General features: G+C 35.1%; 1 protein-coding gene across 1 annotated transcript in view; it reads right to left on the bottom strand.

Annotated features, from left to right (window-relative positions):
* Window positions 1-15864, bottom strand: part of LOC148953595 (uncharacterized) — a 212447-nt gene that overhangs the window by 20287 nt on the left and 176296 nt on the right. The window contains exon 6 of the mRNA XM_089088021.1: window positions 6046-6187. Coding sequence (XP_088944147.1) covers window positions 6046-6187 — 142 coding nt within the window. The remainder of the gene's footprint in view (window positions 1-6045; window positions 6188-15864) is intronic.

The following is a 15864-nucleotide window of genomic DNA, read 5'->3' as shown; positions in this document are numbered from 1 at the left end:
AATTTTATTACATACTCAAATATCATGAATAAAATCAGATGTATTATAAATTTAGATGTTCTTATTTCTGAAAACTAAAACCTGAGTTTATTAAATACTCAAATATTATCAGTAAAATCAGCTGTAATTTAAACGTTGATGAACTTATTTTTGAAAATCAAAACCCAAGTTTATTAAACGCTCGAATATCATTAATAAAATAATATATATTTTAAACGTGGATTTTCTAATTTCTGAAAACTCAAAACCAAGTTTATTAAATACTCAAATCTTATTAATAAAGTAAGATATGTTTTAAACATGGATGTTCTTATTTCTGAAAACTAAAACCAAAGTTAATTAAATGCTAAAATGTTATTAATAAAATCAGACATATTTTAAGCATGGATATTCTTACTTCTGAAAACTAAAACCCAAGTTTATTACATACTCATATATTATTAATAAAATAAGTTGCATTTTAAAAGTGGATATTCATATTTCTGAAAACTAAAACCTAAGTATATATTAAATACTTAAATATTATTAATAAAATAAGATGTCTTTTAAACGTGGATGTCCTTATTTCGTAAAACTAAAACTCAAGTTTATTAAATAATCAAATATTATGGTTAAAATCAGATATATTTTAAAAGTGGATGTTCTTATTTCTAAAAACTAGAACCCGAGTTTATTAATTACTCAAATATTATTAGTAAAATCAGCTGTAGTTTAAACGTGGATGTACTTATTCTTGAAAACTAAAATCCAAGTTTATTAAATGATAGAATATAATTAATAAAATAATACGTATTTTAATCGTGGATGTTCTTATTTCTGAAAACTAAAACCTAAGTTTATTAAATACTCAAATATTATTAATAGAATAAGATGTTTTTTAAACATGGATGTTCTTATTTCTGAAAATTAAAACCCAAGTATATTAAATACTAAAATGTTATTCATAAAGTAAGATGTATTTAAAACGTGGGTGCTCTTATTCCTGAAAACTAAAACCCAAGTTTATTAAATAATCAAATATTATTAATAAAATTAGTCACACAAATCTGTTCCTCAGATATTGCTGATATGCCATTTTGACAATCTGCATACGGATGGCAGGTTGGCATCGGTACAACAGAGATATTCCCTGAAAATTTCACCTTCATACCTTCATAGGTGGTGGATTCGGAGCAAGCCAGAAGATACTGTGTGTATTAACTTAATACTGCTTCTTCGGTTACTGTAACTAACGACATTAATGGCATTAAGCTGAAACTCCTAGGGAACGTTTAGGAAGAGTTTCAATTCACCGAAAAACCTATATACATGCAGGTATTAAAAGGGCATATAAGTAATATAGGGCATATAAAGACATAGGCAGCGATGCTCTATCATACCTAGTAGTATCATTGATATTTTAAAGGAGCTAACTTGATTGAAAATTAAAAGTTCTAGTGCCTCTTAAGAATCAAAGGTGACTGGAGGGCAATCAACCCTCCTCTTTAGCCCACAATTTTCCAGACACTTCCAATAAAAAATTTAATATAGCCATTTTGTATAGCATAGCTGAAAGGTCTAATAACTATATCTTTAGGGTTATTGGATAGGTCGACCCTCCACAGTTATGTAATTTGCCCATTATGCTTAAAAACTAAATGTTGATTAAAAATTCAATCAAAACACACTGTTTGTATACTGGTTGCCAATAATACCTCTCAGCAATATACCAAGAACTACTGAAGGTATTAAGTTCAAATTTTTGGGCTACTTCTATTACTACCTCTGCTCTTATAATTTCCCTAAATTAAATGATTGCAAGTGTATCCATGCTGTGAAAGAGTATAAATATAATTTTTAGGGAATGGTAATTCCCAAAAAATTTTAGCAAAAGGGGGCGTTATAATAATCGTGTTACATCTGCAAGAAAATGGTATTCAAAGGGGCATTTAGGTCGCCGAGAAATTTCTCATTCCCACTTCATCACCCCACATGTATAGTCTCAATGGTCTTAAATATGAAAATTACCAAACAGGTTGTTTTTTTTTTTTCTTTGGTAAACTACAAAAACTTTATATTTATTAATCATATCAAATATAATATTTGTATTACCAAATTAAACAATACTATTTGTGTAACGATTTTGAAAAGAGTTTATGTTGTTGAAAAATTCTGAAAAAGTTTCTCCAGCATATAAACAGCAAGCCAAACTATTAATTCTTAAAGAAAAACCTAAAAGATTCAAGGTTTTATTTTCTTATCCTTTAAAAAGACTGTGTCAATGTAAAACAATAAGAAATTAATTAAAAACTTTTTCCACAAAATAAGTTGTTTTTCAAAAAAGTAAAGAACTACATTAAACCAAAATGAACAAAAATAGAATCAAATAATCTACCAAGCATACAACTACCACAGATCAATATCAATAAATAAATGAAACCCAAAACAAACAGAAATGAAAATAAATAAAAGAGTCAAACTCAAAATGATCAGATATTAATATGAGTAGGTTTCAAAACCCCTATGTTTTTAAAACGCCAGAATATAATTTGTACTACTCATATTACTTTCTGCTCATTTATAGTTTGACTCTTATTTATTGTAATTTCTGTTTCTTTTGGGTTTGATTTATTTATTGATACTGATTCGTGGTAGCTCTATGCTTGGTAGATCTTTTTATTCTATTTTTGTTCATTTTAGTTTAATTGACTTATTTACTTTTTTTGAAGAACTTATTTTATGGCTAAAGTTTTTTTTTAATTAATTATTAATAAAATAAGATGTAATTTAAACATGTATGTTCATATTTCTAAGAACTGAAACCCAAGTTAATTAAATACTCAAATATTGTAAATAAAATATGATTTATTTTAAACCTGGATAGTCATATTTCGGAAAACTATATTATTAATAAAATCGGTTGTATTTTAATCGTGGATATTGTTATTTCTGAAAACAAAAACCCAATTTAATTAAATACTTAAATATTATTAATAAAATCAAATGTAGTTTAAACGTGGATGTTCTTATTTAGGAAAACTAAACCACAAGTTTATTAAATACTCAAATATTTTTCATAAAATAAGATGTGTTTTAAACCGGGATGTTATTATTTCTGAAAACTAAAACCCAAGTTTATTAAATACTCAAATATTATTAAGAAAATGAGATACAGATAATTTCGACCAAACTGCCTTAGACCAAAAGAGACACCAAACTGCCTTTACATGACGATAAATAAAAGTTCAAATAGAGATAAAATCCTTTTAATAGACAGTTTTTCACAAAAAGTAAAATAAATTCACAAAAATACCAAATATTTCGGTCACATATGCATTGACATATATCATTACATCATTAGTAATCATTACATCATCATTACATCATCATTATACATCATTAGTAAAACTACTGATCCATCAACTGATACATCAGTTTTACTACTAATGACGGTCACTGCATATTTGACCGAAATATCTGGTATTTTTTGGGAATTTCTATCATTGTTTATGAAACACTGCCTATTAAAAGGATTTTATCCCTATTTTAACTTTCATTTATAGAAAATCAGATGTAGTTTAAAAGTGGATGTTCTTATTTCTGAAAAATAAAACCCAAGTTTATTAAATAGTCAAATATTATTAATAAAATGAGATACATTTTAAACTTTGATATTATTATTTCTGAAAACTAAAACCCAAGTTTGTTAAATACTAAAATATGATTAATAAAATCAGATATATTTTAAACGTGGATATTCTTATTTCTACAAACTAAACCCCAGGTTTATTAAACACCCAAACATTATTAATAAAATCAGATATAGTTTAAACGTGGATGTTCTTATTTCTAAAAACTGAAACTCAAGTTTCAGTTTTCAGAAATAAGAAAACTGTGTTCTTCTTTCTGAAAACTAAAGCCCAAGTTTATTAAATACTCAAATACTATTGATGAAATCAGATGTATTTTAAATGTGTATTGTTATTTTCTGAAAACTAAAACCCAAGTTTATTAAATACTCCAGTACTATTAATAAAATCAGATGTATTTTAAATGTGTATGTTCTTATTTCTGAAAACTAAAACCCAATTTTCTTAAATATTCATGTATTGTTAATAAAATCAGATGTATTTTAAACGTGGATGTTCATATTTTGGACAAACTAAAACCCAAGTTTATTAAATACTCAAATCTTATGAATAAAATCAGATGTATTTTAACGTGGATATTTTTATTTCTGAAAACTAGAACCCAAGTTTACTAGATACTCAAATATTATTAATAAGATCAGATGTGTTTGAAACGTGGATGTTCTTATTTCTGAAAATTATAACCCAAGTATATAAAATTTTAAAAAATTATTAATAGAATCAGATTTATTTTAACCGTGTCTTTTCATATTTCTGATAACTAAAACCCAACTTTATTAAATACTCAAATATTATTAATAAAATAAGATCTATTATAAACGTTGATATTCTGATTTCTGAAAACTAAAACCCAAGCTTATTAAATACTCAAATATTGTTAATAAAATAAGATGTGTGTTTTACTACCCCAGATGCTGCCATCTTCCCACACCCAGGGTACCACCATCCAACCTGCCACACCCCGAGTACCTACAGTAAACATTTTTTCTATCTAGGTTACATTATGTTAACTGTTTTTAATATAGGTTCTGTTGGGTTCAGTACACGTGCGGGCGAACTTACTTCCGAACAAAAAAAAAAAAAATTAAGTTCAAAAAAATCTGTCCAAAAAAACTAAGTAATAAAATTTCACTACAAACATTATTTTTCTTATAGAAAAAATCACAACTGATATATTTATATCACCCTCATTTTGTAGTTTTTTAAAATATTGCAAGTGATTCTATTTGTTATAAGCATATTTAATGTGATTTTAAGACATGGAAAAAAAAAGATGAAAGAAATTTCAGTAAAAAAAATCGTTGGGGGAGGAGATTAAAAAGTCGGGTGGGGCATGAATTGGGGCCATGGGCGGGGACATTAGGCCCTGGTTGGGAGTCTGGTTACCCAAACTCATGCTTATGCCCGGTAACGGAAAGCCAATGTGCTCAGGACCATTACAATACATAAATAATACCTGTCCAGTTGTAGTCATTACAATTTTTGGAGATCGAAACAAGTTTCATTAACCATCAAAAGAATATGTTTGTTAAGGAATTATCTCAAATCATTGTGATATGAACATCCTTGGAATGATGTCAAAAAAGGGGCCTGGAAATAAGTCACTGATTGTCTTTACCATATATCCAATTGAGATATCGATTGCGCAAATAACTTGTTACGATGTAGTGATGCTTAACACCATAACACCTTAGAATGTAACACCATAACACCTTAGTGATGCTTAACACCTTAGAATGTATTTCTAAGAACATAGTATCATCGATGGCTTATTGGTTCAGTCGAATAACTTGTCGTTATTTTACCATAGGAAATAATGAGTCTCACTTTCGATTCATACATCAGATATAAATTTCATAAAATCAATGAAAAAATCCACTTAGAAGCTAAATAATGTGTCGTTGAAAAAGAAAACGTGTTATCATCAATAACTGTAGTTAACAATGATGGTATCTATGACTTTGGTTATGTAGATGGCAGCGTTGGAAAAACCACCGTTAAACCTTCGTCGTAATCTTAAGCCACTAAGGAAGAAAGGAGTAGTGGATAGGGCTGACTTTGAACCAATTGAAGGGATACTAATAGCGCCATTGCACTGTATATGCTATTATGCCACAATCCAAACGATTAACATAGGATTCTCATTTAATTTCTCATTTTTTTTGCACCTAAATTTTTTTAGAAAGTGTATGTATATCCCAAGAACGTACTGTTTAACTTCTAGTTTTTACTAATGTAGTACGATTAAAATGTTAAAAGATGTTAGTTTACTTTAAAGAATTTTTCCTTTCCTAGAATTTTTGTTTTCTAACCTGTACTAAACTCTACATATTAAAAAACTCTAATTGAACAGGTTTGTTTGGGTGAAAAAGCTTAAGTGAAAAGCTCGTGTGTAAAATTTCTAGAAAAATCTTACCAGCAAGTACATATGTCTTCTGTGATCTTTGTTGTCTAAACGGTGATGGAACGTTGGGAAACAATCGGCTTTCGGCTCCCTTGTCTGCTATTTTAGAGAATCCTTGTATTTGTACCACAACATCTTTAAATATTGATTTAACCTAATGTTCCAGAAAATTTTAGAATCGGTATTTTAAATCAAATCAAAACAAATTTGGGTGGCACTTAATTTAGTAATAGAAACCAAAGTCACAAAACCTATGCAAATATAAAGAATGTAAATTTCATTTCATGAAAATCTTGACTGGTAGATATCAATTCAACTGAAAAATATTTTCAAATAATCTTCGAAGATATCTGAAATTTTGTTATTCTTTAAAAATACAAAATGTTGGCAGAGGAAGGCCACTAACCTTACTGACCATCTGATAATTTTCCAAGATTTCTACGGCCCAAAAATGAAAATGGGACAAGGTCGATAAGATCACAGTAGTTGGGGGCGTCATATTATGGATTAAGTTTTTTCTGACGTTCTAAATTTATCAGTCAGTGCAGTATAAGAGTACGGTAGCACCCACCGTTAAGTGGGTGATCTATGAGGCCCACAGCAGTGGAATGAAACCACCCGCTTGTCTGATTTTGTGTCTGACTTTTTGTGTTTCAGCCTTGCTATGAACCATGTTGTAAATATTATGAGAAGATAAAAACAAATCTAATTTTTGGTTTTCAAAGTCCTAGTATATTTATTAAAGACACAGCTGTCAGGGGAAATTTCTTCCCGTAGTTATCGTGGTTCAATGGTAAAGTGACTTTCATAGGCAGCACGATAGCGCTGCCTAAGTAAAGAACGATGTGGGAACAATGTATTTTGGTTTTTTTTTTCTCCATACCCGGGCACTTCGTATCAAAGGAGCTGTCGTAGAAACTTCGAAAAGGGCGCATTCAATTGGAAGTTGGAATGGCTAGTGCCTTTTTTAATAGTCGAAAGTGATTGGAGCGCAACTAGACCTCCTCTCATGCCCATCATTCCCCCAAACATATCCAATGAACATTTTGAGATAGCCATTTTGTTGAGCGTATTTGATTTCCAGATAGAAAATATGTTTTTGAGGAGAACACTCTCCCACAACCCTTGGGGCAAGGGTTTTAAGTTATGCCCTGAGGACATATAAGAACGATGTTGGCACAATGTATTATTTATTATTTTTTTCTTTAGAGCAGGACACTTCGTATCGAAGAAGTTGTCGTAGAAACTTCGAAAAGGGCTCATTCAATTGGAAATTGGAGTGGCTTGTGCCCTTATTAATTGTCGAAAGTGATTGGAAGGCAACTAAAACTCCTTCCATGCCCACCATTTCCCGAAACACATCCAATCAATATTTTAGTATAGCCATTTTAGTCAGCGTAGTTGATTTCCAGGGAGAAATTATGTTTTTGAGGAGGACACTCTCACACAGCCTTCAGGGCAAGGGTTATAAATTATGCCCTGGGGGCATATAAGGTTTTTGTTGAAGGCTTTGTCGTAGAAACTTCAAAAAAGTCTCATTCGACTGGAAATTCAAAGGCCTAGTGCCCTTTTTAATAGTAGAAAGTGATTGGAGGGCAACAAGCCCCCCCCACGCCCATCATTCCCTCAAACAAATCCAATGAGAATTTTGAGATAGCCTTTTTGTTCAGCGTAGTTGAATTCCAGATAAAAAATATGTTTTGAGGAGGACACTCCCCCACAACCCTTAGGCCAAGGGTTTTAAGTTATGCCCTGAGGGCATGTAAGAACGATGTTGGCACAACGTATTATTTATTATTCTTTTCTTTTAGAGCTGGGCATTTCGCATCGAAAAAGTTGTCATAGAAACTTCGAAAAGGGATCATTCAATTGGAAATTGGCTTGGCTTGTGCCCTTTTAATTAGTAGAAAGTGATTGGAAGGCAACTAGCCCCCCCCCATGCCCAACATTCCCACAAACACATCCAATCAAAATTTTGAGATAGCCATTTTGTTCAGCGTTGTTGATTTCCAGACAGAAATTATTTTTTTGAGGAGGACACTCCCCCACAGCCTTCGGGGCAAGGGTTTTAGGTTATGCCCTGGGGGGCATATAAGGTTTTTATAGAAGGAGTTGTCGTAGAAACTTCAAAAAAAGAATTTGATTGAAAATTCAAAGGGCTAGTGCCCTTTTTAATAGTCAAAAGTGATTTGATGGCAACTAACCCCCCTCTCACGCCCACCTTTTCCCAAAACACTTGCAATCAAAATTTCGAGATAGTCATTTTATTCAACGTAGTTTTAAGTTCTGTAAATTAGGTCTTTGAGGATGACAACCCCCTCAAAGCCCTCAGAGCAAAGGTTGTAATTTATGCCCTGTGGGCATATAAGGTTTCTATAGAACGTGTTGCCGTAGAAGCTTCAAAAAGGGCTCTTTCGATTAGAAAATGAAATGGCTAGGGCTTTTTTTAATAGTCGAAAGTAATTGGAAGGCAACTAACACCTCTTCCACGTCCGCCATTTCCCCAAACACATCCAATCAAAATTTTGAGATTGATTGGATCTATTTTGAAATTATATCTTGGAACAGGACACTCCCCCCACAGTCTTCTCACACTCCCCAACAGGTATAAATGTTGAAATTATACCTTTGAGCAGGATACTCCCCCAAAGTCTTCAGGGCAAGGGTTATAAGTTATTCCCTGTGAGCATTTCAGTTTTTATTGAAATCTTTGTCATAGAAACTTGAAAAAGTGCTCATTTGATTGGAAATTCAAAGTTCTAGTTCGCTTTTTAATATTTGAAAGTGATTTGAGGGCAACTAAACCCCTATCTCGCACAGCTTTTTCCCAAACGCATCCAATCAAAATGTTTGGATAGCCAGTTTGTTCAGCGTTGTTGATTTCCAGATAGAAATTATGTTTTTGAGGAGGACACTCCCTCACAGCTATCAGGGAAGGGTTGTAAGTTATGCCCTGGGGTCATATAAGGTTTTTATAGAACGCGTTGTCGTAAAAACTTCAAAGAGGGTTCATCGATTGGAAATTGAATCGGCTAGTGCCCTTTTTAATAGTTGACAGTGATTAGAGGGTAACTGCCCACCACTCCCCCAAACATATTCAATCAAATTTTTCAGACGGGCAATTTTTCCCACGCAGGTTAAAGTTCAAGAGATTATATCCTTGCGCAAGAAACTCCCCTCAAAGTCTTCTGGACAAGGGTTTTAAGTTATGCCCTTGGAGTATATAAGTTTTTATTGAAATGTTAGTCATAAAAACTTGAAAAAGGGCTCATTCGACTAGAAATTCAAAGGGCTAGTGCCCTTTTTATAGTCGAAAGTGAATTGAGGGCAAATAACCCCCTCTCAAGGCCCAATTTTTCCCCAAACACATCCAATCCAAATTTTTAGATAGCCATTTTATTCAACGTGGTTGAAAGCTTTGGAAATCAGGTCTCTAAGGATGACAAGCCCTTTTAATAGTTGAAAGTGATTTGAGGGCAACTAACCCCCCTCTCACTCCCACTTTTTCCCAAACACATCCAATCAAAATTTTTATGGTTTCATGTCGACTATTCTGCGACCAATATTCTTAATCTAATTTGCCACCATTACCAGTCCTGAAGCTTCAAGCATAAGTCTTCTGGCACCACAACACAGCTAACAGCTCTAACACACCATGAATTCTACGAATTCTTCCCTTGCTAATTTTCGATAACCGCTAAGGTGTACTTTTAGCTGTATGTATGTGCCACACTATTTGGTCTAAGGTGTCACTCTAAGGGCGTAAGTCATCAAGCTCACAAATAATCTTTTAAAACTCTTACTTTCCCTTGGGGGAAGATACCCGAAATAATTCAGGACTCTATCCCTGTACCAATCTCTAACCTCTCTCTCTCTCTCTCTCTCTCTCTCTCTCTCACTCTCTCTCTCTCTCTCTCTCTCTCTCTCTCTCTCTCTCTCTCTCTCTCTCTAGACTCTAAACTCTACATAGATTAGTCAAACAAGAAGTCAAAAGTAGATAGAACAAACTGAATTCTTTTTAAATCAGAATCACCAAACGAAATGTAATCGAATCTGCAGCCAAAAGACAAATATAAAAACTATATCGAGGCAAAGGTCACGGGGACTGATCGATCCTAACCCTCGAAGGGTGCAACGTAAAGCCATATGTCAACCCCAATGAGAGAACAAATTCTCCCTTCCACACAACAGAATCTTGCCCACGTTTCGCCGTCCGAAAATACATATTAGTTAAATACAAAATACCCGAGCTGCGCAGTTAATATTCAAATCTAATTAGCCCGTCTGTTAGAAGCTGCCCAAAATATTACGCGAAAAGGGAAAATCAAAGATTAAAAGTAAAAAAAAGATGGGGTGAAACTGAGAGTCCCAAAAAATGGGAATAATTTTATTTAGCATTCAAGCTTCAATTTATAACATTTAAAATTTAATTTGACGATAAACAACAGTTTTAAAAGCTTTTTTAGGGTAGTAGCTAACCAGCACTGAGTTGTCAACTTTCTTTTATTGGGAATAGGTGTCAAGACACGAATTCAGAAACATGGTGGAACAACTCCTTGCGTGAAAATGATCTATATTGAGAGAGCAAGATGATTTCTAATCTGGATTCCTCCACACTTCAAACATAAAAGTATACACAAACTCCAAGCTGCCTACATATGGAGAAAGATTTCTCCTTACTTCCTCCATACTCCATACATGAGCTAACTATATCTATCCAGCAAGAATCTTTCCACTTTAGGCACTTGATACTACTTTCAATGATAGAGTGGGTAACAATTAAATCAGTAGGCCAGCTCCGTATAAAAAAAAATTAAGGCTGCTCTTCATGATTATTTTCCAAATCGGCATTTGGGACAGAAAACTCAGCAGTATAATAAGTAAACCATTAAAACAGCTGAAGTATGTGCATGCGCGCATGCGCATGCGCGTATGCTGAGCATGCGTTAGTAGAAAAAGCTACTAAGTGCGGAATTATTTTTCACAGCAGATTTGTTTTGTTTTTTTCTGATTTTTTCGAATGAATCATTTATTATGTTTTTCCCATGTTAACAAAGTATATCTTTGAACTTTCCCTTAGTGCAGACTTAGACATTTTTCAAAATACTATATCTTGGTCGGATGCACTATTTCCAAATTTGCAGCCTTAGTTTTATTTTATAACACGCTTTTACTAGAGTCCCATTTTCCTAACGTTTTAGAACAATACCGGAATAAAAACAGACCCCATGAACGTCTATTTTTCTTATGTTTAATAAACTATGGGAAATTTCTGCACAGTAAAAATTCAATAGCTAACACACTCTTTCTTTTTGTTCGGGTTCCAAATTTCGCGTCAGGGGGTAGTGGTGGTTATGGTCCTGTGGTGCCCCTGAGTATGCTGGGCCTTTAGCTGGTGCTGGAGGAGGGCGTCATGGTCTTGTAATTTACGTGGTCTAGGACTGGTGTCGGAGCCCCGGAGCCTTCCGTGTTGAATTCTTAAGCCTTGTGCCAGGATATTACAGAGTGACGGAGAATATGAGCCAGGAGCTGAATGGTGACAGAAATTATATGGAGGTGGAAGGTGGAGATGTCAGTAACGCAGGGGGTAAAATTTGTCTTAGACAAAATTTCGAAACTCCCTCCTGCATCTCTGCCAAGTGCATTTCTGAAGTGGTGTCATCCCCCAAGGTCAGTCTCATCCCCATGAGGACCTCGTATAAGGCCTGATACAGTAAATTTAAGCCAACAAAGCCAGCTCTGAAATTTTATCTACCCTTTGTTGGCCATTGGTGGTGAATGAGGAACATGACCGTGGAATAGAATGATGGAGATTAATGTAAGTCATGAAGGGGCTTAAAACGCAATAGTTCCAGAACTTATTTCTTAAACTTTTTTCTTAAATTAGTGAAGGTGACATTAAATTTTTGAAATTATGAAGATTATTATGTCACCGAGAGGAGAGGAGGTGGGATTTAACAAAAAACGTAATAGTTCCAGAACAGGATTGAGGGAAAGGGTTAAGGGGTTAAAACCCTATTTTTCCGTCTCTTAGGCCACCGTTTAGTTGAGGTAACCAGGTCATTAGATTGTATCTTGAGCTCACAACTCAGGTGGCAACCCCATCAGACGGTAAATATCCCGTCAGTATGGCTTGAATATGAGCAAATTAAGAGAGCAATAAAAGATCACGAGTACCAAGAGTATGAGAGACAGAAAACTCGGAATCGAATGGCAGAAATGTTTGCACCGGACCAGGTAAACCTAGCTTCCGTAGTTAAAGCAAGAAGAAAAAGAGAAGAAAATAGCACGAGGAAAGTAAAAAGAGAAGATGGGAAAGCAGTAGAAGAGCCAAAAGAAGTGGGTGAAACAATGACAGAGTGGTTCAAGGGGTTGTGTAAAAGAAAGGAGACGCAAGGTGAAGAGAGCCGAAATTATTTTAATGAAAACAAAACGAGCCGTATGGTAAGCGAGGAGAAGAACGAAAATTTAAGGAGCCCTGTGTCGAAAGAAGAAATTGATCTAGTTTTAAGGAAAGCTAAAAAGAAAAAAATCCTCTGGTATGGACGGGCTGAGCTACAAGTTTTATTTGGAACTATGGGAAGAAATGGGGGATTTTGACGAAAAAATCGTTAACGCTTTTATCACTGAGGGGTATCTGGAAGAGGAGGCAGTAATATCCCTTGTACACAAAAAGGGGGAACGATCTGATCTACGCAACTGGAGACCAATCTCCTTGCTTTGCTGCGACTACAAGATTGCATCCCTAGTGCTAACAAAAAGACTAGGAAAAATAATGCCACACATACTAGGAAGCTACCAGTTCGGGGGGATAAAAGGAAGAAAAGCACAGCATATTTTGAGCGTTCTAAGATATGTATTATATAGAAGAGATGAGATGACCCGATAGAAAAATGAAGTGTGAAAATGAAATTTAAGATATGCATAATATAGAAGAGATGAGATGACCCGAAAGAAAAATGAAGTGTGGGCCCTGGGGGCATATACCGGTAGGGTTTTAATAGAAGGCGTTGTCGTAAAAACTTCAAAAAAGGCTCATTCGATTGGAAATTCAAAGGGATATTGCCCTTTTTAATAGTCGAAAGTGATTGGAGGGCAACTATCACCCCCCCCCCTCACGCCCATCCTTCACCCAAACACATCCAATCAAAATTTTGAGATAGCCATTTTGTTCAGCGTAGTTGATTTCCAGATAGAAAATATGTTTTTGAGGAGGACAATCCCGCACAAAACTCAGAGCAAGGGTTTTAAGTTATGCCCTGGGGGCATATAAGGTTTTTATAGAAGGTGTTGTCGTAGAAACTTAAAAAAAGGACTCATTCGATTAGAAATTTAAAGATCTAGTGCCCTTTTGAATAGTCTAAAGTGATTGGAGGGCAACTAGCACCCCCACGCCCATCCGTCCCCCAAACACATCCAATCAAAATTTTGAGATAGTCATTTTGTTCAGCGTAGTTGATTTCCAGATAGAAAATACTTTTTTGAGGAGGAAACTTCCCCTCGACCCTTTGGGCAAGGGTTTTAAGTTATGCCCTAGGGGCATATAATGGTTTTATAGAAGGCGTTGTCTTAGAAACATCAAAAAAGGTTCATTCGATTGGAAATCAGAAGGGCTAGTGCCCTTTTTAATAGTCGAAAGTGATTGGAGGGCAAATAGCCCTTCCCCCACGCCCATCATTTCCCTAAACACATCCAATCAAAATTTTGAGATAGCCATTTTGTTCAGCGTAGTTAATTTTCAGATGGAAGATTAGTTTTTGAGGAGGACACTCCCCCACAACTCTCAAGGCAAGGGTTTTAAGTTAAACCCTGGGGGCATATAAGGTTTTTATAGAAGGTGGTGTCGTAGAAACTTCAAAAAAGGCTTATTCGATTGAAAATTCAAAGGGATAGTGCCCTTTTTAATAGTCGAAAGTGATTTGAGGGAAACTAACCCCCCTGTCACGCCCAACTTTACCCCAAACACATCCAATCAAAATTTTGAGAAAGTCATTTTATTAAACGTAGTTTTAAGTTCGTGAAATTAATTCTTTGAGGATGACAACTCCCCAACAGCCCTCAGGGCAAGGGTTGAAAGTTAGGCCCTAGGGGCATAAAAGGTTTTGTATAGACAATATTGTCGTGTAAACTTCAGAGAGGGCTCATTTGATTGAAAATTGAAAGTTCTAGTTCACTAGAACTCCAAAAGATATTGGAGGGTAACCAACTCCCCCCCCCCCGAAACCCTGTTTTTCCAAATGCATCCAATAAAAATTTTAAGATAACTATCTTTTAAAAAATAGTTCAAAGACCATATAAGAAAACTCCGGTGTTGGCACACCCCACCAGGGCCCGGGGGCAGGCGTTGTAAGTTATGCCCCGGGGGCATATTTGGGTCTAATAAACGGGATGTTCGTATAAACTTTAAAGAGGGCCCATTTGATTGGAAGTTGAAAGTTCTAGTTCACTTTTTAGGAGTCAAAAGAGGTTGGAGGGCACCTAGCCTCCCCCCCTCCACGACCTTTTTTCTCAAGCCCATCCGATAAAAACTTTGAGATAGTTTTTTTAATAGTTCAAAGACCAGATAACGAAAACTCAGGGGTCAACACAGCCACCCAGGGCCCGAGAAAGGTGTTGTAAGTTATGCCCTTGGGGAATATATGGTTCTTATTGAAGGGATGCTCGTAAAAAATTCAGAGATGGCTCATTTGATTGTTAATTGAAAGTTCAAGTTTTTTTTTATTCAAAAGAAATTGGAGGGCAACTAGCCCCCCACGCCCCTTTTCCTCAAATGCATCCAATAAAAATTTTGAGAAAGGCATTAAGTTAAAAATTTCTCAAAAGTCAGATAATAAAAACTCAGGTGTCGTCACAACCCCCCCAGGGTCCGGGGCCAGGCGTTGTAAGTTATGCCCTGGGGCATATATGGTTCGTATGAAAGGGATGCTCGTATAAACTTGAAAGAGGGCTCATTTGATTGGATATTGAAAGTTTGGGCTCACTTTTTAATAGTCAAAAGAAATCCGGGGGCAGCTATCCCCCAACCCATCTGATGAAAATTTTGAGATAGATATCTTGTTAAAAATAGTTCAAAGGTCGGGTACTAAAAAATCCGGTGTCAATAGAACCCCCCCCCCCAGGGCAAAGGGGAAGGCGTTCTAAGTTATGCCCTAAGGGCATGTATGGTTCTTATGAAAGGGATGCTTTTATAAACTTCAGAGAGGGCTCATTTGATTGGATATTGAAAATTCGAGCTCACTTTTTAATAGTAAAAAGAGATCCGAGGGCAGCTATCCCCGAACCCATCTGATGAAAACTTTGCGATAGATATCTTGTTAAAAATAGTTCAAAGGTCGGGTAATAAAAAATCCAGTGTCAATAGAATCCCCCAGGGCACAGGGGAAGGCATTCTAAGTTATGCCATAAGGGCATGTATGGTTCTTATGAAAGGGATGCTCGTAAAAACTTCATAGAGGGCTCATTTGATTGGAAATTGAAAGTTCGAGTTCACTTTTTAAGAGTCAAGATAGTGAAACTAGCCCCCCACGCTCTTTTTTACCCAAACCCGTACCCTACAAATTTTGAGATAGCCAGTGTTTTGGAAACTGTTCTAAAATTAGATAACAAAAAAAAACCAAAGAGCCCGCGGGATAGGCGTTGTAAGTGCTGTCCTAGGGGCGTATATGGTTCTTATGAAAGGGATGCTCGTCTAAACTTCAGAGGAAGCTCATTTGATTGGAAATTGAAAGTTCTAGTTCACTTTTTAAGAGTCAAACTATATCCGAGGGCAACTAGCCCCTCCCCCACACACCCTTTTGTCCCCAGGCCCATCCGATAAAAATTTTAAAATAG

Source organism: Artemia sp. Qi Xiang Cuo, chromosome 4 (genome assembly GCF_049724085.1).
Source record: "Artemia sp. Qi Xiang Cuo chromosome 4, ASM4972408v1, whole genome shotgun sequence".
NCBI lineage: Eukaryota > Metazoa > Arthropoda > Branchiopoda > Anostraca > Artemiidae > Artemia > Artemia sp. Qi Xiang Cuo.
This window is presented reverse-complemented; position numbering and strand designations above follow the sequence as displayed.